This window comes from Panulirus ornatus, chromosome 12 (genome assembly GCF_036320965.1).
Source record: "Panulirus ornatus isolate Po-2019 chromosome 12, ASM3632096v1, whole genome shotgun sequence".
Taxonomy (NCBI): Eukaryota; Metazoa; Arthropoda; class Malacostraca; order Decapoda; family Palinuridae; genus Panulirus; species Panulirus ornatus.
Window position 1 is genome coordinate 35,913,495 of NC_092235.1, and position 24,397 is coordinate 35,937,891.

General features: G+C 42.5%; 1 protein-coding gene across 2 annotated transcripts in view; it reads right to left on the reverse strand.

The window, feature by feature from the left end:
* LOC139752011 (helicase POLQ-like) overlaps positions 1–24,397 on the reverse strand; it is a 275,342-nt gene that overhangs the window by 101,418 nt on the left and 149,527 nt on the right. For both annotated transcript variants that reach the window (XM_071667792.1, XM_071667791.1), the window contains one exon: positions 23,515–23,688. In XM_071667792.1, coding sequence (XP_071523893.1) covers positions 23,515–23,688 — 174 coding nt within the window. The remainder of the gene's footprint in view (positions 1–23,514; positions 23,689–24,397) is intronic.

The following is a 24,397-nucleotide window of genomic DNA, read 5'->3' on the forward strand; positions in this document are numbered from 1 at the left end:
AACCCTCTCACTTTGCACACCACCTCGACCCAAACACCCTATATCTGCCACTCTGTCATCAGACACATTCAACAAACCTTCAAAATACTCATTCCATCTCCTTCTCACATCACCACTACTTGTTATCACCTCCCCATTTACGCCCTTTACTGAAGTTCCCATTTGCTCCCTTGTCTTACGCACCCTATTTACCTCCTTCCAGAACATCTTTTTATTCTCCCTAAAATTTACTGATATGATAGTCTCTCACCCCAACTCTCATTTGCCCTTTTTTTCACCTCTTGCACCTTTCTCTTGACCTCCTGTCTCTTTCTTTTATACTTCTCCCACTCAATTGCATTTTTTTCCTGCAAAAATCGTCCAAATGCCTCTCTCTTCTCTTTCACTAATACTCTTACTTCTTCATCCCACCACTCACTACCCTTTCTAAACAGCCCACCTCCCACTCTTCTCATGCCACAAGCATCTTTTGCGCAATCCATCACTGATTCCCTAAATACATCCCATTCCTCCCCCACTCCCCTTACTTCCATTGTTCTCACCTTTTTCCATTCTGTACACAGTCTCTCCTGATACTTCTTCACACAGGTCTCCTTCCCAAGCTCACTTACTCTCACCACCTTCTTCACCCCAACATTCACTCTTCTTTTCTGAAAACCCATACTAATCTTCACCTTAGCCTCCACAAGATAATGATCAGACATCCCTCCAGTTGCACCTCTCAGCACATTGACATCCAAAAGTCTCTCTTTCGCACGCCTGTCCATTAACACGTAATCCAATAACGCTCTCTGGCCATCTCTCCTACTTACATAAGTATACTTATGTATATCTCGCTTTTTAAACCAGGTATTCCCAATCATCAGTCCTTTTTCAGCACATAAATCTACAAGCTCTTCACCATTTCCATTTACAACACTGAACACCCCATGCATACCAATTATTCCCTCAACTGCCACATTACTCACCTTTGCATTCAAATCACCCATCACTATAACCCGGTCTCGTGCATCAAAACCGCTAACACACTCATTTAGCTGCTCCCAAAACACTTGCCTCTCATGATCTTTCTTCTCATGCCCAGGTGCATATGCACCAATAATCACCCACCTCTCTCCATCAACTTTCAATTTTACCCATATATTCACCTCTTGCACCTTTCTCTTGACCTCCTGTCTCTTGCTTTTATACGTCTCCCACTCAACTGCATTTTTTCCCTGCAAAAATCGTCCAAAAGCCTCTCTCTTCTCTTTCACTAATACTCTTACTTCTTCATCCCACCACTCACTAACCTTTCTAATCAACCCACCTCCCACTCTTCTCATACCACAAGCATCTTTTGCGCAATCCATCACTGATTCCCTAAATACATCCCATTCCTCCCCCACTCCCCTTACTTCCATTGTTCTCACCTTTTTCCATTCTGTACTCAGTCTCTCCTGGTACTTCCTCACACAAGTCTCCTTCCCAAGCTCACTTACTCTCACCACCCTCTTCACCCCAACATTCACTCTTCTTTTCTGAAAACCCATACAAATCTTCACCTTAGCCTCCACAAGATAATGATCAGACATCCCTCCAGTTGCACCTCTCAGCACATTAACATCCAAAAGTCTCTCTTTCGCGCGCCTGTCAATTAACACGTAATCCAATAACACTCTCTGGCCATCTCTCCTACTTACATAAGTATACTTATGTATATCTTGCTTTTTAAACCAGGTATTCCCAATCATCAGTCCTTTTTCAGCACATAAATCTACAAGCTCTTCACCATTTCCATTTAGAACACTGAACACCCCATGTATACCAATTATTCCCTCAACTGCCACATTACTCACCTTTGCATTCAAATCACCCAACACTATAACCCGGTCTCGTGCATCAAAACCACTAACACACTCATTCAGCTGCTCCCAAAACACTTGCCTCTCATGATCTTTCTTCTCATGCCCAGGTGCATATGCACCAATAATCACCCATGTCTCTCCATCAACTTTCAGTTTTACCCATATTAATCGAGAATTTACTTTCTTACATTCTATCACATACTTCCACAACTCCTGTTTCAGGAGTACTGCTACTCCTTCCCTTGCTCTTGTCCTCTCACTAACCCCTGACTTTACTCCCAAGACATTCCCAAACCACTTTTCCCCTTTACCCTTGAGCTTCATTTCACTCAGAGCCAAAACATCCAGGTTCCTTTCCTCAAACATACTACCTATCTCTCCTTTTTTCACATTTTGGTTACAGTATCCACACACATTTAGGCACCCCAATCTGAGCCTTCGAGGAGGATGAGCACTCCCCGCGTGACTCCTTCTTCTGTTTCCCATTTTAGGTGAAAAAAAGGGCAAATGAGAGTTGGGGTGAGAGAGTATCATTAAATTTTAGGGAGAATAAAAAGATGTTCTGGAAGGAGGTAAATAAAGTGCGTAAGACAAGGGAGCAAATGGGAATTTCAGTGAAGGGCGCAAATGGGGAGGTGATAACAAGTAGTGGTGATGTGAGAAGGAGATGGAGTGAGTATTTTGAAGGTTTGTTGAATGTGTCTGATGATAGAGTGGCAAATATAGGGTGTTTTGGTCGAGGTGGTGTGCAAAGTGAGAGGGTTAGGGAAAATGATTTGGTAAACAGAGAAGAGGTAGTAAAAGCTTTGTGGAAGATGAAAGCCGGCAAGGCAGCAGGTTTGGATGGTATTGTAGTGGAATTTATTAAAAAAGGGGGTGACTGTATTGTTGACTGGTTGGTAAGGTTATTTAATGTATGTATGACTCATGGTCAAGTGCCTGAGGATTGGCGGAATGCGTGCATAGTGCCATTGTACAAAGGCAAAGGGGATAAGAGTGAGTGCTCAAATTACAGAGGTATAAGTTTGTTGAGTATTCCTGGCAAATTATATGGGAGGGTATTGATTGAGAGGGTGAAGGCATGTACAGAGCATCAGATTGGGGAAGAGCAGTGTGGTTTCAGAAGTGATAGAGGATGTATGGATCAGGTGTTTGATCTGAAGAATGTATGTGAGAAATACTTAGAAAAGCAAATGGATTTGTATGTAGCATTTATGGATTTGGAGAAGGCATATGATAGAGTTGACAGAGATGCTCTGTGGAAGGTATTAAGAATATATGGTGTGGGAGGCAAGTTGTTAGAAGCAGTGAAAAGTTTTTATCGAGGATGTAAGGCATGTGTACGTGTAGGAAGAGAGGAAAGTGATTGGTTCTCAGTGAATGTAGGTTTGCGGCAGGGGTGTGTGATGTCTCCATGGTTGTTTAATTTGTTTATGGATGGGGTTGTTAGGGAGGTGAATGCAAGAGTTTTGGAAAGAGGGGCAAGTATGAAGTCTGTTGGGGATGAGAGAGCTTGGGAAGTGAGTCAGTTGTTGTTCGCTGATGATACAGCGCTGGTGGCTGATTCATGTGAGAAACTACAGAAGCTGGTGACTGAGTTTGGTAAAGTGTGTGTGAAAGAAGAAAGTTAAGAGTAAATGTGAATAAGAGCAAGGTTATTAGGTACAGTAGGGTTGAGGGTCAAGTCAATTGGGAGGTGAGTTTGAATGGAGAAAAACTGGAGGAAGTGAAGTGTTTTAGATATCTGGGAGTGGATCTGGCAGCAGATGGAACCATGGAAGCGGAAGTGGATCATAGGGTGGGGGAGGGGGCGAAAATTCTGGGAGCCTTGAAGAATGTGTGGAAGTCGAGAACATTATCTCGGAAAGCAAAAATGGGTATGTTTGAAGGAATAGTGGTTCCAACAACGTTGTATGGTTGCGAGGCGTGGACTATGGATAGAGTTGTGCGCAGGAGGATGGATGTGCTGGAAATGAGATGTTTGAGGACAATGTGTGGTGTGAGGTGGTGTGATCGAGTAAGTAACGTAAGGGTAAGAGAGATGTGTGGAAATAAAAAGAGCGTGGTTGAGAGAGCAGAAGAGGGTGTTTTGAAATGGTTTGGTCACATGGAGAGAATGAGTGAGGAAAGATTGACCAAGAGGATATATGTGTCGGAGGTGGAGGGAACGAGGAGAAGAGGGAGACCAAATTGGAGGTGGAAAGATGGAGTGAAAAAGATTTTGTGTGATCGGGGCCTGAACATGCAGAAGGGTGAAAGGAGGGTAAGGAATAGAGTGAATTGGAGCGATGTGGTATACCGGGGTTGACGTGCTGTCAGTGGATTGAATCAAGGCAGGTGAAGCGTCTGGGGTAAACCATGGAAAGCTGTGTAGGTATGTATATACATGTGTATGGGGGTGGGTTGGGCCATTTCTTTTGTCTGTTTCCTTGCGCTACCTCGCAAACGCGGGAGACAGCGACAAAGCAAAAAATATATATATATATATATATATATATATATATATATATATATATATATATATATATATATATCTATCATTTACTTTATTTTGCTTTGTCGCTGTCTCCCGCGTTTGCGAAGCAGCACAAGGAAACAGAGAAAAGAATGGCCCAACCCACCCACATACACATGTATATACATACACGTCTACACACGCACATATACATACCTATACATCTGAACGTATACATACATATACACACACAGAAATATACATATATACACATGTACATAATTCATACTGTCCGCCTTTATTAATTCCCATCGCCACCCCGCCACACATGAAATAACAACCCCCTCCCCCCTCATGTGTGTGAAGTAGCACTACGAAAAGACAACAATGGCCACGTTCATTCACACTCAGTCTCTAGCTGTCATGTAATAATGCACCGAGACGACAAATCCCTTTCCACATCCAAGCCCCAAAGAACTTTCCATGGTTTACCCCAGACGCTTCACATGCCCTGGTTCAATCCATTGAGAGCACGTCGACCCCGGTATACCACATCGTTCCAATTCACTCTCTTCCTTGCACGCCTTTCACCCTCCTGCATGTTCAGGCCCTGATCACTTAAAATCATTTTCACTCCATCTTTCCACCTCCAATTTGGTCTCCCACTTCTCTTCTTTCCCTCCACCTCTGACACATATAATCTCTTGGTCAATCTTTCCTCACTCATTCTCTCCATGTGACCAAACCATTTCAAAACACCCTCTTCTGCTCTCTCAACCACACTTGTTTTATTACCACACATCTCTATTACCCTTTCATTACTTACACGATCAAACCAACTCACACCTTATATTGTCCTCAAACATCTCATTTCCAGCACATCCAACCACCTCCACACAACTCTATCTATAGCCCATGCCTCGCAGCCATATAACATTGTTGGAACCACTATTCCTTCAAATATAACCATTTTTGCTTTCCAAGATAATGTTCTCGACTTCCACACATCCTTCAACGCTCCCAGAACTTTCGTCCCCTCCCCCACCCTATGATTTACTTCCGCTTCCATGGTTCCATCCGCTGTCAAATCAACTCCCAGATATCTAAAACACTTTACTTACTCCAGTTTTTCTCCATTCAAACTTACCTCCCAGTTGAGTTGTCCCTCAACCCTACGGTACCTAATAACCTTGCTCTTATTCACAGTTACTTTCAGCTTTCTTCTTTCACACACTTTACCAAACTCAGTCACCAGCTTCTGTAGTTTCTCACATGAATCAGCCACCAGTGCTGTATCATCAGCGAACAACAACTGACTCACTTCCCAAGCTCTTTCATCCACAACTGACTGCATGCTGGCCCCTCTTTCCAAAACTCTTGCATTCACCTCCCTAACAAACCCGTCCATAAACAAATAAAACAACAATGGAAACATCACACACCCCTGCCGCAAACCTACATTCACTGAGAACCAATCACTTTCCTCTCTTCCTACACGTACACATGCCTTACATCCTCGATAAAAACTTTTCACTGCTTCCAACAACTTGCCTCCCACACCATATATTCTTAATACCTTCCAAAGAGCATCTCTATCAACTCTATCATATGCCTTCTCCAGATCCATAAATACTACATACAAAGCCATTTGCTTTTCTAAGTATTTCTCACATACATTCTTCAAAGCACACACCTGATCCACACACCCTTTACCACTTCTGAAACCACACTGCTCTTCCCCAATCTGATACTCTGTACATGCCTTCATCCTCCTAATCAACACCCTCCCATATAATTTACCAGGAATACTCAACAAACCTATACCTCTGTAATTTGAGCAATCACCTTTATCCTCTTTGCCTTTGTATAATGGCACTATGCAAGCATTTTGCCAATCCTTAGGCACCTCACCATGAGTGATACATACATTAGGTAACCTTACCAACCAGTCAACAATACAGTCACCCCCTTTTTTAATAAATACCATCCACACCCGCTGTCTTGCTGGCTTTCATCTTTCGCAAAGCTTTTAAAACCTCTTCTCTGTTTACCAAATCATTTTCCCTAACCCACTCATTTTGAACACCACCTCGAACAAAACACCCTATATCTGCCACTCTATCATCAAACACATTCAATAAACCTTCAAAATACTCACTCCATCTCCTTCTCACATCACCACTACTTGTCATCACCTCCCCATTAGCCCCCTTCACTGAAGTTCCCATTGATTCCCTTGTTTTACGCAATTTATCTACCTCCTTCTAAACATCTTTTTATTCTCCCTAAAATTTAAATATACGCTCTCACCCCAACTCTCATTTGCCCTCTTTTTCACCTCTTACACCTTTCTCTTGACCTCCTGCCTCTTTCTTTTATACATCTCCCACTCACTTGCATTACTTCCCTACAAAAATTGTACAAATGCCTCTCTCTTCTCTTTCACTAACATTCTTACTTCTTCATCCCACCACTCACTACCCTTTCTAATCTGTCCACCTCCCACACTTCTCATGCCACAAGCATCTTTTGCACAAGCCATCACTGCTTCCCTAAATACCTCCCATTCCTCCTCCACTCCTCTTATGTCCTTTGTTCTCACCTTTTTCCATTCTGTACTTATTCTCTCCTGGTACTTCCTCACACAAGTCTCCTTCCCAGGCTCACTTACTCCCACCACTCTCTTCACCCCAACATTCTCTCTTCTTTTCTGAAAACCTCTACAAATCATCACCTTTGCCTCAGAAGATAACAATGAGACATCCCTCCAGATGTACCTCTCAACATATTACCATCCAAAAGTCTCTCTTTCGCAAATCTATTAATCAACACGTAATGCAATAATGCTCTCCAGCCATCTCTACTACATACACATGTATACTTATGTATATCTCTCTTTTCAAACCAGGTATTCCCAATCACCAGTCCTTTTTCAGCACAGAAATCTACAAGCTCTTCACCATTTCCATTTACAACACTGACCCCCCATGTACACCAATTATTCCCTCAACTGCCACATTCCTCACCTTTGCATTCAAATCACCCATCACTATAACCCAGTCTCGTGCATCAAAACTACTAACATATTCACTCAGCTGCTCCCAAAACACTTGCCTCTCATCATCTTTCTTCTCATGCCCAGGTGAATATGCACAAATAGTCACCCATCTCTCTCCATCACCTTTCAGTTTTACCCATATCAATCTAGAGTTTACTTTCTTACATACTCCCACCACTCATGTTTCAGGAGTAGTGCTACTCCTTCCCTTGCTCTTGTCCTCTCATTAACCCCTGACTTTACTCCCAACACATTCCCAAACCACCCTTCACCTTTACCCTTGAGCTTCGTTTCACTCAGAGCTAATATATATATTATTTATTTATTCATTTTGCTTTGTTGCTGTCTCCCACATTAGCGAGGTAGTGCAAGGAAACAGATGAAAGAATGGCCCAACCCACCCACATACACATGTATATACATACACATCCACACAAACAAATATACATACCTTTACATCTCAACGTGTACATATATATACACACACAGACATATACATATATACACATGTACATAATTCACAGGTGAGTTTGGAGGTGAGTTTGAATGGAGAAAAACTGGAGGAAGTGAAGTGTTTTAGATATCTGGGAGTGGATCTGGCAGCGGATGGAACCATGGAAGCGGAAGTGGATCATAGGGTGGGGGAGGGGGCGAAAATTCTGGGAGCCTTGAAGAATGTGTGGAAGTCGAGAACATTATCTCGGAAAGCAAAAATGGGTATGTTTGAAGGAATAGTGGTTCCAACAATGTTGTATGGTTGTGAGGCGTGGGCTATGGATAGAGTTGTGCGCAGGAGGATGGATGTGCTGGAAATGAGATGTCTGAGGACAATGTGTGGTGTGAGGTGGTTTGATCGAGTACGTAACGTAAGGGTAAGAGAGATGTGTGGAAATAAAAAGAGCGTGGTTGAGAGAGCAGAAGAGGGTGTTTTGAAATGGTTCGGGCACATGGAGAGAATGAGTGAGGAAAGATTGACCAAGAAAATATATGTGTCGGAGTTGGAGGGAACGAGGAGAAGAGGGAGACCAAATTGGAGGTGGAAAGATGGGGTGAAAAAGATTTTGTGTGATCGGGGCCTGAACATGCAGGAGGGTGAAAGGAGGGCAAGGAATAGAGTGAATTGGAGCGATGTGGTATACCGGGGTTGACGTGCTGTCAGTGGATTGAATCAAGGCATGTGAAGCGTCTGGGGTAAACCATGGAAAGCTGTGTGGGTATGTATATTTGCGTGTGTGGACGTATGTATATACATGTGTATGGGGTGGGCTGGGCCATTTCTTTCGTCTGTTTCCTTGCGCTACCTCGCAAACGCGGGAGACAGCGACAAAGCAAAAAAGAAAAAAAAAAAAATTCACACTGTCTGCCTTTATTCAACCCATCGCCACCCCGCCATACATGAAATAACAACCCTCTCCCACCTCTTGTGTTCGAAGTAGCGCTAGGAAAACACAACAAGGGCCATATTCGTTCACACTCAGTCTCTAGCTGTCATGTAATAATGCACGGAAACAACAGCTCCCTTTCCACATCCAGGCCCTACAAAAGTTTCCATTGTTTAACCCAGACCTTTGACATGCCATGGTTCAATCCACTGACAGCACATCAACCCAAGTATACCACATCGTTCCAATTCACTCTATTCCTTACACGCCTTTCACCCTCCTGCATGTTCAGGAACCGATCACTCAAAATCTTATTCACTCCATCTTTCCACCTCCAATTTGATCTCCCACTTCTCCTCGTTCCCTCCACCTCTGACACATATATCCTATTGGTCAATCTTTCCTCACTCATTCTCTCCATGTGACCAAACCATTTCAAAACACCCTCTTCTGCTCTCTCAACCACTCTTTTTATTACTACATATCTCTCTTACCCTATTATTACTTACTCGATCAAACCATCTCACACCACATATTGTCCTCAAACATATTATTTCCAGCAAATCCACCCTCCTCTGCACAGCTCTATCTATAGCCCATGCCTCGCAATCATTTAACATTGTTGGAACCACTATTCCTTCAAACATACCCATTTTTGCTTTTCGAGACTATATTCTTGACTTCCACACATTCTTCAACGTTCCCAGAACTTTCACCCCCTTTCCCAACCCTATGATTCACTTCCGCTTCCATGATTCCATCCGCTGCCAAATCCACTCCCAGATATCTAAAACACTTTACTTCCTCCAGTTTTTCTCCATTCCAACTTACCTCCCAATTGACTTGTCCCTCAACCCTACTGTACCGAATAACCTTGCTCTTACTCACATTTACTCTCAGCTTTCTTCATTCGGACAGTTTACCAAACTCAGTCACCAGCTTCTGCAATTTCTCACACGAGTCAGCCACCACCGCTGTATCATCAGCGAACAACAACTGACTCACTTCCCAAGCTCTCTCATCCACAACAGACTGCATACCTGCCCCTCTTTCCAAAACTCTTGCATTCCCCTCCCTAATAACCCCATCCATAAACAAATTAAACAACCATGGAGACATCACACACCCCTGCCGCAAACCTACATTCACTGAGAACCAATCCCTTTCCTCTCTTCCTACACATACACATGCCTTACATCCTCAATAAAAACTTTTCACTTCTTTTAACAACTTGCCTCCCATACCATATATTCTTAATGCCTTCCACAAAGCATCTCTATCAACTCCATCATATGCCTTCTCCAGATCCATAAATGCTACATACAAATCCATTTGCTTTTCTAAGTATTTCTCACATACATTCTTCAAAGCAAACACCTGATCCACACATTCTCTACCACTTCTGAAAGCACACTGCTCTTCCCCAATCTGATACTCTGTACATGCCTTCACCCTCTCAATCATTACCCTCCCATATAATTTACCAGGAATACTCAACAAACTTATACCTCTGTAATCTGAAGTCACTTTTATCCCCTTTGCCTTTGTACAATGGCACTATGCAAGCATTCCGCCAATCCTCAAGCAGCTCACCATCAGTCATACATACATTAGATAACCTTACCAACCAGTCAACATCACAGTCATCCTCTTTTCAATAAATTCCACTGCAATACCATCCAAACCCGCCGCCTTGCTAGCTTTCATCTTCCGCAAAGTAACTATATCTGCCACTCTACCATCAAACACAATCAACAACCTTCAAAATACTCACTCCATCTCCTTCTCACATCACCACTACTTGTCATCACCTCCCCATTTGCCCCTTTCACTGAAGTTCCCATTTGCTCCCTTGTCTTACGCACTTTATTTACCTCCTTCCAAAACATCTTTTTATTCTCCCTAAAATTTAATGATACTCTCTCACCCCAACTCTCATTTGCCCTCTTTTCACCTCTTGCACCTTTCTCTTGACCTCCTGCCTCTTTCTTTTATACAGCTCCCACTCATTTGCATTATTTCCCTGCAAAAATTGTACAAATGCCTCTCTCTTCTCTTTCCCTAACATTCTTACTTCTTCATCCCACCACTCACTACCCTTTCTAATCTGTCCACCTCCCACACTTCTCATGCCACAAGCATCTTTTGCACAAGCCATCACTGCTTCCCTAAATACATCCCATTCCTCCTCCACTCCCCTTATGTCCTTTGTTCTCACCTTTTTCCATTCTGTACTCATTCTCTCCTGGCACTTCCTCACACAAGTCTCCTTCCCAGGCTCACTTACTCTCACCACTCTCTTCACCCCAACATTCTCTCTTCTTTTCCGAAAACCTCTACAAATCATCACTTTTGCCTCACAAGATAATGATCAGACATCCCTCTAGTTGTACCTCCCAACATATTAACATGCAAAAGTCTCTCTCGCGCATCTATTAATTAAAACGTAATGCAATAATGTTCTCTAGCCATCTCTCCTACTTACACATGTAAACTTATGTATATCTCTCTTTTCAAACCAGGTATTCCCAATCACCAATCCTTTTTCAGCACAGAAATCTACAAGCTCTTCACCATTTCCATTTACAACACTGAACACCCAATGTACACCAATTATTCCCTCAACTGCCACATTCCTCACCTTTGCATTCAAATCACCCATCACTATAACCCAGTCTCGTGCATCAAAACTACTAACATATTCACTCAGCTGCTCCCAAAACATTTGCCTCTCATCATCTTTCTTCTCATGCCCAAGTGCATATGCACAAATAGTCACCCATCTCTCTCCATCAACTTTCAGTTTTACCCACATCAATCCAGCATTTACTTTCTTACATACTCCCACCACTCATGTTTCAGGAGTAGTGCTACTCCTTCCCTTGCTCTTGTCCTCTCACTAACCCCTGACTTTACTCCCAACACATTCCCAAACCACTCTTCCCCTGTACCCTTGAGCTTCGTTTCACTCAGAGCCAATGTACATATTATTTATTTATTTATTTATTTATTCATTTTGTTTTGCCTCTGTCTCCCACATTAGCGAGGTAGTGCAAGGAAACAGACGAAAGAATGGCCCAACCCACCCACATACACATGTATATACATACACGTCCACACACGCAAATATACATACCTTTACATCTCAACATGTACATTTATATACACAAACAGACATACCCATATATACACATGTACATAATTCACACTGTCTGCCTTTATTCATCCCATCGCCACCCCGCCATACATGAAATAACAACCCCTTCCCACCTCTTGTGTTCGAAGTAGCGCTAGGAAAACACAACAAGGGCCATATTCGTTCACACTCAGTCTCTAGCTGTCATGTAATAATGCACGGAAACAACAGCTCCCTTTCCACATCCAGGCCCTACAAAAGTTTCCATTGTTTAACCCAGACCTTTGACATGCCATGGTTCAATCCACTGACAGCACATCAACCCAAGTATACCACATCGTTCCAATTCACTCTATTCCTTACACGCCTTTCACCCTCCTGCATGTTCAGGAACCGATCACTCAAAATCTTATTCACTCCATCTTTCCACCTCCAATTTGATCTCCCACTTCTCCTCGTTCCCTCCACCTCTGACACATATATCCTATTGGTCAATCTTTCCTCACTCATTCTCTCCATGTGACCAAACCATTTCAAAACACCCTCTTCTGCTCTCTCAACCACTCTTTTTATTACTACATATCTCTCTTACCCTATTATTACTTACTCGATCAAACCATCTCACACCACATATTGTCCTCAAACATATTATTTCCAGCAAATCCACCCTCCTCTGCACAGCTCTATCTATAGCCCATGCCTCGCAATCATTTAACATTGTTGGAACCACTATTCCTTCAAACATACCCATTTTTGCTTTTCGAGACTATATTCTTGACTTCCACACATTCTTCAACGTTCCCAGAACTTTCACCCCCTTTCCCAACCCTATGATTCACTTCCGCTTCCATGATTCCATCCGCTGCCAAATCCACTCCCAGATATCTAAAACACTTTACTTCCTCCAGTTTTTCTCCATTCCAACTTACCTCCCAATTGACTTGTCCCTCAACCCTACTGTACCTAATAACCTTGCTCTTACTCACATTTACTCTCAGCTTTCTTCATTCGGACAGTTTACCAAACTCAGTCACCAGCTTCTGCAATTTCTCACACGAGTCAGCCACCACCGCTGTATCATCAGCGAACAACAACTGACTCACTTCCCAAGCTCTCTCATCCACAACAGACTGCATACCTGCCCCTCTTTCCAAAACTCTTGCATTCCCCTCCCTAATAACCCCATCCATAAACAAATTAAACAACCATGGAGACATCACACACCCCTGCCGCAAACCTACATTCACTGAGAACCAATCCCTTTCCTCTCTTCCTACACATACACATGCCTTACATCCTCAATAAAAACTTTTCACTTCTTTTAACAACTTGCCTCCCATACCATATATTCTTAATGCCTTCCACAGAGCATCTCTATCAACTCCATCATATGCCTTCTCCAGATCCATAAATGCTACATACAAATCCATTTGCTTTTCTAAGTATTTCTCACATACATTCTTCAAAGCAAACACCTGATCCACACATTCTCTACCACTTCTGAAAGCACACTGCTCTTCCCCAATCTGATACTCTGTACATGCCTTCACCCTCTCAATCATTACCCTCCCATATAATTTACCAGGAATACTCAACAAACTTATACCTCTGTAATCTGAAGTCACTTTTATCCCCTTTGCCTTTGTACAATGGCACTATGCAAGCATTCCGCCAATCCTCCAGCAGCTCACCATCAGTCATACATACATTAGATAACCTTACCAACCAGTCAACAACACAGTCATCCTCTTTTCAATAAATTCCACTGCAATACCATCCAAACCCGCCGCCTTGCTAGCTTTCATCTTCGCAAAGTAACTATATCTGCCACTCTACCATCAAACACAATCAACAACCTTCAAAATACTCACTCCATCTCCTTCTCACATCACCACTACTTGTCATCACCTCCCCATTTGCCCCTTTCACTGAAGTTCCCATTTGCTCCCTTGTCTTACGCACTTTATTTACCTCCTTCCAAAACATCTTTTTATTCTCCCTAAAATTTAATGATACTCTCTCACCCCAACTCTCATTTGCCCTCTTTTCACCTCTTGCACCTTTCTCTTGACCTCCTGCCTCTTTCTTTTATACAGCTCCCACTCATTTGCATTATTTCCCTGCAAAAATTGTACAAATGCCTCTCTCTTCTCTTTCCCTAACATTCTTACTTCTTCATCCCACCACTCACTACCCTTTCTAATCTGTCCACCTCCCACACTTCTCATGCCACAAGCATCTTTTGCACAAGCCATCACTGCTTCCCTAAATACATCCCATTCCTCCTCCACTCCCCTTATGTCCTTTGTTCTCACCTTTTTCCATTCTGTACTCATTCTCTCCTGGCACTTCCTCACACAAGTCTCCTTCCCAGGCTCACTTACTCTCACCACTCTCTTCACCCCAACATTCTCTCTTCTTTTCCGAAAACCTCTACAAATCATCACTTTTGCCTCACAAGATAATGATCAGACATCCCTCTAGTTGTACCTCCCAACATATTAACATGCAAAAGTCTCTCTCGCGCATCTATTAATTAAAACGTAATGCAATAATGTTCTCTAGCCATCTCTCCTACTTACACATGTAAACTTATGTATATCTCTCTTTTCAAACCAGGTATTCCCAATCACCAATCCTTTTTCAGCACAGAAATCTACAAGCTCTTCACCATTTCCATTTACAACACTGAACACCCAATGTACACCAATTATTCCCTCAACTGCCACATTCCTCACCTTTGCATTCAAATCACCCATCACTATAACCCAGTCTCGTGCATCAAAACTACTAACATATTCACTCAGCTGCTCCCAAAACATTTGCCTCTCATGATCTTTCTTCTCATGCCCAAGTGCATATGCACAAATAGTCACCCATCTCTCTCCATCAACTTTCAGTTTTACCCACATCAATCCAGCATTTACTTTCTTACATACTCCCACCACTCATGTTTCAGGAGTAGTGCTACTCCTTCCCTTGCTCTTGTCCTCTCACTAACCCCTGACTTTACTCCCAACACATTCCCAAACCACTCTTCCCCTTTACCCTTGAGCTTCGTTTCACTCAGAGCCAATGTACATATTATTTATTTATTTATTTATTTATTCATTTTGTTTTGCCTCTGTCTCCCACATTAGCGAGGTAGTGCAAGGAAACAGACGAAAGAATGGCCCAACCCACCCACATACACATGTATATACATACACGTCCACACACGCAAATATACATACCTTTACATCTCAACATGTACATTTATATACACAAACAGACATACCCATATATACACATGTACATAATTCACACTGTCTGCCTTTATTCATTCCCATCGCCACCCCGCCATACATGAAATAACAACCCCTTCCCCCTCTTGTGCGCGAAGTAGTGCTAGGAAAACACAACAAGGGCCACATTCATTCACACTCAGTCTCTAGCTGTCATGTAATAATGCACTGAAACAACAGCTCCCTTTACACATCCAGGTCCTACAAAAGTTTCCATAGTTTAACCCAGACCTTTCACATGCCCTGGTTCAATCCATTGACAGCACATCGACCCCAGTATACAACATCGTTCCAATTTACTCTATTCCTTACACGCCTTTCACCCTCCTGCATGTTCAGGAACCGATCACTCAAAATCTTTTTCACTCCATCTTTCCACCTCCAATTTGATCTCCCACTTCTCCTAATTCTCTCCACATCTGACACATATATCCTCTTGGTCAATCTTTCCTCAGTCATTCTCTCCAAGTGACCAAACCATTTCAAAACACCCTCTTCTGCTCTCTCAACCACACTCTTTTTATTACTACACATCTCTCTTACCCTATTATTACTTACTCGATCAAACCACCTCACACCACATATTGTCCTCAAACATATTATTTCCAGCACATCCACCCTCCTCTGCACAGCTCTATCTATAGCCCATGCCTCACCACCACATAACATTGTTGGAACCACTATTCCTTCAAACATACCCATTTTTGCTTTCCGAGACAATATTCTTGACTTCCACACATTCTTCAATGCTCCCAGAACTTTCTCCCACCCTATGATTCACTTCCGCTTCCATGGTTCCATCCGCTACCAAATCCACTTCCAGATATCTAAAACACTTCATTTCCTCCAGTTTTTCTCCATTCCAACCTACCTCTCTATTGACTTGTCCCTCAACCCTACTGTGCCTAATAACCTTGCTCTTATTCACATTTACTCTCAGCTTTCTTCCTTCACACAGTTTACATAACTCAGGCACCAGCTTCTGCAATTTCTCACACGAGTCAGCCACCACCGCTGTATCATCAGCGAACAACAACTGACTCACTTCCCAAGCTCTCTCATCCACAACAGACTGCATACCTGCCCCTCTTTCCAAAACTCTTGCATTCCCCTCCCTAATAACCCCATCCATAAACAAATTAAACAACCATGGAGACATCACACACCCCTGCCGCAAACCTACATTCACTGAGAACCAATCCCTTTCCTCTCTTCCTACACATACACATGCCTTACATCCTCAATAAAAACTTTTCACTTCTTTTAATAACTTGCCTCCCATACCATATATTCTTAATGCCTTCCACAGAGCATCTCTATCAACTCCATCATATGCCTTCTCCAGATCCATAAATGCTACATACAAATCCATTTGCTTTTCTAAGTATTGCTCACATACATTCTTCAAAGCAAACACCTGATCCACACATTCTCTACCACTTCTGAAAGCACACTGCTCTTCCCCAATCTGATACTCTGTACATGCCTTCACATCTCTCAATCATTACCCTCCCATATAATTTACCAGGAATACTCAACAAACTTATACCTCTGTAATTTGAGCACTCACTTTTATCTCCTTTGCCTTTGTACAATGGCACTATGCAAGCATTCCGCCAATCCTCAAGCACTTCACCATGAGTCATACATACATTAAATAACCTTACCAACCAGTCAACAATACAGTCACCCCCTTTTTTAATATATTCCACTGCAATACCATCCAAACCCGCTGCTTTGCCAGCTTTCATCTTCCACAAAGTAACTATATCTGCCACTCTACCATCAAACACATTCAACAAAACTTCAAAATACTCTCTCCATCTCCTTCTCACAATACCATTACTTGTTATCACCTCCCCATTTGCCCCTTTCACTGAAGTTCCCATTTGTTCCCTTGTCTTACGCACTTTATCTACCTCCTTCCAAAACATCTTTTTATTCTCCCTAAAATCTAATGATACTCTCTCACCCCAACTCTCATTTGCCCTCTTTTTCACCTCTTGCACCTATCTCTTGACCTCCTGCCTCTTTGTTTTAAACATCTCCCAGTCATTTGCATTATTTCCCTGCAAAAAATCGTCCAAATGCCTCTCTCTTCTCTTTCACTAATAATCTTACTTCTTCATCCCACCACTCACTACCCTTTCTAATCTGCCCACCTCCCACACTTCTCATGCCACAAGCATCTTTTGCACAAGCCATCACTACTTCCCAAAATACATCCCATTCCTCCCCCACTCCCCTTACCTCCTAAGTTCTCACCTTTTTCCATTCTGTACTCAGTCTCTTATGGTACTTCCTCACACAAGTCTCCTTCTGCCAGGTTCACTTACTCTCAACACTCTCTTCACCCAACATTCTCTCTTCTTTTCTGAAAACCTCTACAAATCTTCACCTCTGCCTCCACAAGATAATGATCAGATATCCCTCCAGTTGCACCTCTTAGCACATTAATATCCAAAAGTATCTCTTTCGTGCGCCTATCAATTAACACGTAATCCAATAACACTCTCTAGCCATCTCTCCTACTTACATACGTATATCTTTCTTTTTAAACCAGGTATTCTCAACCACCAGTCCTTTTTTCAGCACATAAATCTACAAGCTCTTCGCCATTTCCATTTACAACACTGAACACCCCATGTACACCAATTATTCCCTCAACTGCCACGTTACTAACCTTTGCATTCAAATCACCCTTCACTATACCCCGGTCTTGTGCTTCAAAACCACTAACACACTCATTCAGCTGCTCCCAAAACACTTGCCTCTCATGATCTTTCTTCTCATGCCCAGGTGCATATGCACCAATAATCACCCGTCTCTCTCCATCCACTTTCAGTTTTACCCATATCAATCTAGACTTTACTTTCTTACACTCTATCACATACTCCCAACACTCCTGTTACAGGAGTAGTGCTACTCCTTCCCTTGCTCTTGTCGTCTCACCAACCCCTGACTTTACTCCCAAAACATTCTCAAACCTCTCTTCCCCTTTACCCTTGAGCTTTGTTTCACTCAGAGCCAAAACATCCAGGTTCCTTTCCTCAAACATAATACTTATCTCTCTTTTTTCTCATCTTGGTTACATCCAAACACAGGCACCCCAATCTGAGCCTTCGAGGAGGATGAGCACTCCCCGCATGACTCCATCTTCTGTTTCCCCTCTTAGAAAGTTAAAATACAAGGAGGGAAGGGTTTCTAGCCCCCGCTCCTATCCCCTTTAGTTGCCTTCTACGACACGTGAGGAATGCGTGTTAAGTATTCATTCTCCCCTTTCCCCATGGATATATATATATATACATATATATATCCCTGGGGATAGGGGAGAAAGAATACTTCCCACGCATTCCTCACGTGTCATAAAAGGCAAAGGTGGGAGTATGTGATAAAGCGTAAGAAAGTAAACAGTACATTGATATGGGTAAAACTGAAAATGGATGGAGAGATATGGGTGATTATTGGTGCATATGCACCTGGGCATGATAAGAAAGATCATGAGAGGCAAGTGTTTTGGGAGCAGCTGAGTGGGCGTGTTAGTAGTTTTGATGCATGAGACCGAGTTATTGTGATGGGTGATTTGAATGCAAAGGTGAGTAATGTGGCAGTTGAGGGAATAATTGGTGTACATGGGGTGTTCAGTGTTGTAAATGGAAATGGTGAAGAGCTTGTACATTAGTGTGCTGAAAAAGGACTGGTGACTGCGAATACCTGGTTTAAAGAGATATACATAAATATATGCATGTAAGTAGGAGCAGTGTGGGGAATGTGGTTTCAGAAGTGGTAGAGGATGTGTGGATCAGGTGTTTGCTTTGAAGAATGTATGTGAGAAATATTTAGAAAAGCAAATGGATTTGTATGTAGCATTTATGGATCTGGAGAAGGCATATGATAGAGTTGACACAGATGCTCTGTGGAAGGTATTAAGAATATATGGTGTGGGAGGCAAGTTGTTAGAAGCAGTGAAAAGTTTTTATCGAGGATGTAAGGCATGTGTACGTGTAGGAAGAGAGGAAAGTGATTGGTTCTCAGTGAATGTAGGTTTGTGGCAGGGGTATGTGATGTCTCAGTAGTTGTTTAATTTGTTTATGGATGGGGTTGTTAGGGAGGTGAATGCAAGAGTTTTGGAAAGATGGGCAAGTATGCAGTCTGTTGTGGATGAGAGAGCTTGGGTGAGTCAGTTGTTGTTCGCTGATGATACAACGCTGGTGGCTGATTCATGTGAGAAACTGCAGAAGTTGGTGACTGAGTTTGGTAAAGTGTGTGAAAGAAGAAAGTTGAGAGTAAATGTGAATAAGAGCAAGGTTATTAGGTACAGTGGGGCTGGGGGTCAAGTCAATTGGGAGGTAAGTTTGAATGGAGAAAAACTGGAGGAAATGAAGTGTTTTAGGTATCTGGGAGTGGATTTGGAAGCAGATGGAACCATGGAAGCAGAAGTGAATCATAGGGTGGGGGAGTGGGCGAAAATTCTGGGAGCCTTGAAGAATGTGTGGAAGTTAAGAACATTATCTCAGAAAGCAAAAATAGGTATGTTTGAAGGAATGGTGGTTCCAACAATGTTGTATGGTTGCAAGGCGTGGGCTATGGATAGAGTTGTGCGGAGGAGGGTGGATGTGCTAGAAATGAGATGTTTGAGGACAATATGTGGTGCGAGGTGGTTTGATTGAGTAAGTAATGTAAGGGTAAGAGAGATGTGTGGTAATAAAAAGAGTGTGGTTGAGAGAGCAGAAGAGGGTGTTTTGAAATGGTTTCATCAAATGGAGAGAATGAGTGAGGAGAGATTGACAAAGAGGATATATGTGTCAAAGGTGGAGGGAACAAGGAGAAGTGGGAGACCAAATTGGAGGTGGAAAGATGGAGTGAAGAAGATTTTGAGTGATCGGGGCCTGAATATGCAGGAGGGTGAAAGGTGTCCAAGGAACAAAGTGAATTGGAATGATGTGGTATACCAGGGTCGATGTGCTGTCAATGGATTGAACCAGGGCATGTGAAGCGTCTGGGGTAAAACATGGAAAGTTGTGTGAGGCCTGGATGTGGAAAGGGAGCTGTGGTTTCGGTGCATTATTACATGACCGCGATAGACTGAGTGTGAATGAATGGGGCCTTTGTTGTCTTCCTAGCGCTACCCCACACACAAGGGGGGAGGGGGTTGTTATTTCATGTGTGGCGGGGTGGCAATGGGAATGAGTAAAGGCAGACAGTATGAATTATGTACATGTGTATATATGTATTTGTCTGTGTGTGTATATATATGTATACGTTGAGATGTATAGGTATGTATATTTGTGTGTGTGGACGTGTATGTATATACATGTGTATGTGGGTGGGTTGGGCCATTCTTTCGTCTGTTTCCTTGCGTTACCTCGCTAGTGCGGGAGACAGCGACAAAGCAAAATAAATAAATAAATAAATAAATAAGTAGGAGAGACAGCCAAAGAGCATTATTGGATTACAAGGTAATTGACAGGCGCGTGAAAGAGAGACTTTTGGATGTTAATGTGCTTAGAAGTGCAACTGGAGGGATGTCTGATTATTACTTTGAGGAGGCGAAGGTGAGGATTTGTGAAAGTTTTCAGAAATGAAGAATGTTGGGTTAAAGAGAGTGGTGTGAGTAAGTGAGCTTGGAAAGGAGACTTGTATAAGGAAGTACCATAAGAGACTGAGTGCAGAAAGGAAAAAGGTGAAAGCAAAGGACGTAAGGGGATTGGGGGAGGAATGGGATGTATTTAAGGAAGCATTGAAGGCTTGTGCAAAAGATGCTTGTGGCATGAGGAGCGTGGGAGGTGGGCAAATTAGAGAGGGTAGTGAGTGGTGGGATGAAGAAGTAAGATTATTAGTGAAAGAGAAGAGAGAGGCTTTTGGACGAGTTTTGCAGGGAAATAGTGCAAATGACTGGAAGATGTATAAAAGAAAGAGGCAGGAGCTCAAGAGAAAGGTGCAGGTGAAAAAGAAGGCAAATGAAAGGTGGGGTGAGGGAGTATCATTTAATTTTAGGGAGAATGAAAAGACGTTTTGGAAGGAGGTAAATAAAGTGATTAAGACAAAAGAACAAATGGGAACATTGGTGAAGGGGATAATGGAGAGGCAAAAATAAGTAGTGGTGATGTGAGAAGATGGAGTGAGTATTTTGAAGGTTTGTTGAATTTGTTTGATGATAGAGTAGCAGATATAAGGTGTTTTGGTTGAGGAGGTGTGCAAAGTGAGAGGTTTACGGAGTATGATTTGGTAAACAAAGAAGAGGTAGTGAAAGCTTTGCGGGAGATGAAAGCCAGCATGGCAGCGGGTTTGGATGGTATTGCAGTGGGATTTATTAAAAAACGAGGTGACTGTGTTGTTGACTGGTTGGTAAGGATATTTAGTGCATGTATGTATGGTTCATGGTGAAGTGCCTGAGGATTGGTGGAATGCATGCATAGTGCCATTGTACAAAGGCAAAGGGGATAGAAGTGAGTGTTCAAATTACAGAGGTATAAGTTTGTTGAGTATTCCTGGGAAATTACATGGGAGGGTATTGATTGAGAGGGTGAAGGCATGTACAGAGCATCAGATTGGGGAAGAGCAGTGTGGTTTTAGAAATGATAGAGGACGTGTGGATCAAGTGTTTGGTTTGAAGAATGTATGTGAGAAACACTTACAAAAACAAATGGATTTGTTTGTAGCATTTATGGATCTGGAGAAGGTATATGATAGAGTTGATAGAGATGCTCTGTGGAAGGTATTAAGAATATATGGGGTGGGAGGCAAGTTGTTACAAGAAGTGAAAAATCTTGTCGTGTACGAGTACGAAGAGAGGAGAGTGATTGGTTCTCAGAGAATGTCAGCTTGCCGTAGGGGTGCGTGATGTCTCCATGGTTGTTTAATTTGTTTATGGATGAGGTTCTTAGGGAGGTGAATGCAAGAGCTTTGTAGAGAGGGGCAAGTATGCAGTCTGTTGTGGATAAGAGGGCTTGGGAAGTGAATTAGCTGTTTTTCACTGATGATACAGTGCTGGTGGCTGATTCAGGTGAGAAACTACAGAAGCTGGTGGCTGAGTTTGGTAAAGTGTGTGAAAAGGGCAAGGTTATTAGGCACAGTAGGATTGAGCGACAAGTCAGTAGGGAGGTAAGTTTGAATGGAGAAAAACTAGAGGAAGTGAAGTGTTTTAGATATCTGTGAGTGAATTTGGCAGCGGATGGAACCATGGAAGTAGAAGTGAGTCACAGGGTGGGGGAGGGGGCGACAGTTCTGGGAGTGTTGAAAAATGTGTGGTAGTCAAGAACATTATCTCAGAAAGCAAAAATGGGTATGTTTGAAGTAATAGTGGTTCCAACAATGTTATATGGTTGCGAGGCATGGGCTATAGATAGGAGTGTGCGAAGGAGGGTGGATGTGTTGGAAATGAGATGTCTGAGGACAATATGTGGTGTGAGGTGGTTTGATCGAGTAAGTAATGAAAGGGTAAGAGAGATGTGTGGAAATAAATAGTGTGTGGTTGAGAGAGAAGAAGTGGGTGTAATGAAATGGTATGGTCACATGGAGAGGATGAGTGAGGAAAGATTGACAAAGAGGATATATGTCTCAGAGGTGGAGGGAATGAGGAGAAGCGGGAGACCAAATTGGAGGTGGAAGGATGGAGTGAAAAAGATTTTGAGTGATCGGGGCCTGAAAATTCAGGAGGGTGAAAGGCATGCAAGGAATAGAGTGATTTGGAATGATGTGGTATACCGAGGTCGACGTGCTGTCAATGGATTGAACCAGGGCATGTGAAACGTCAGGCGTAAACCATGGAAAGTTTTGTGGGCCCTCGATGTGGAAAGGGAGCTGTGATTTCAGTGCATTATACATGACAGCTAGAGACTGAGTGTGAACGAATGTGGCCTTTGTTATATGTTTTCCTATCACTACCACGCGCACGTGCAGGGGAGGGGGTTGTCATTTCATGTGCTACAGGTTGGAGATGGGAATGAATGAAGGCAGTAAGTATGATTATGTACATGTGTATATAAGTATATGTCTGTGTATGTATATATATGTATATGTTGAAATGTGTAGGTATGTATATGTGCGTGTGTGGACATGTATGTATATACATGTGTATGTGGGTGGATTGGGCCATTCTTTTGTCTGTTTTCTTGTGCTACCTCGCTAATGCGGGAGACAGCTACAAAGTATAATGAATAAATAAGTAATATCTATAATGATATGGCCTTGATTGGGGCCTCAACTGTATATGCTGTCTCAGCTGACACAAAAAAATATTCCCCTTAGAAAGCATTAACCACAGTATGTAATTCTATATGTAGAAATAATGTCTGTAACCCTACAAGAATTATATCATTTGTCTCATATAACCAAATAATTTCAACATACCTGACAAAAATGATAAACACAGGAGGCAAAGGCGGCAGATCCTGTCAAAATCTGTTGTATGAATCCACGATGAACCTGGAACAGTTCACTTGCTTGCCAAACTCCCATGCCCATCCACACATGATGCAGCAGTAATGCCATATAAAAGCGATGTAACACAGACTGAGTAACGTTCTGAAAAGAGCACAGGTAATAATTTCTGTCTTTTATATATCTGAAACATGCTAAAACTTGCAACAATGACAGGAAAGTTTTCATTAACTTAAAGGACTTGTCATACCAGGAACTTATTCTCCTCACTAGCACTCTTCCTTCTTCACCCCACCACTCACTACCCTTTGTAATCTGCCCACCTTCCACCTTTCTCATGCCACAGGCATCTTTTGCGCAAGCCATCACTGCTTCCCTAAATATATCACACTCCTCCTCCACTCCCCTTTCATCATTTGCTCTCACCTTTTTCCATTCTGCACTCAATCTCTCCTGGTACTTCCTCACACAAGTCTCCTTTCCAAGCTCACATCCTCTTACCACTCTCTTCACCCCAACATTCTCTCTTCTTTTCTGAAAACCACTACATATCTTAACCTTTGCCTCCACAAGATAATGATCAGACATCCCTCCAATTGCCCCTCTCAGCGCAGTAACATCCAAAAGTCTCTCTTTCACGTGCATATCAATTAACATGAAATCCAGTAACGCTCTCTGGCCATCTCTCCTACTTACATACGTATACTTATGTATATCTCTCTTTTTAAACCAGGTATTCCCAATCAACAGTCTTTTTTCATTACACAAATCTAACAGCTCTTCACCATTTCCATTTACAACACTGAACACCCCATGTACACCAATTATACCCTCAACTGCCACATTACTCACC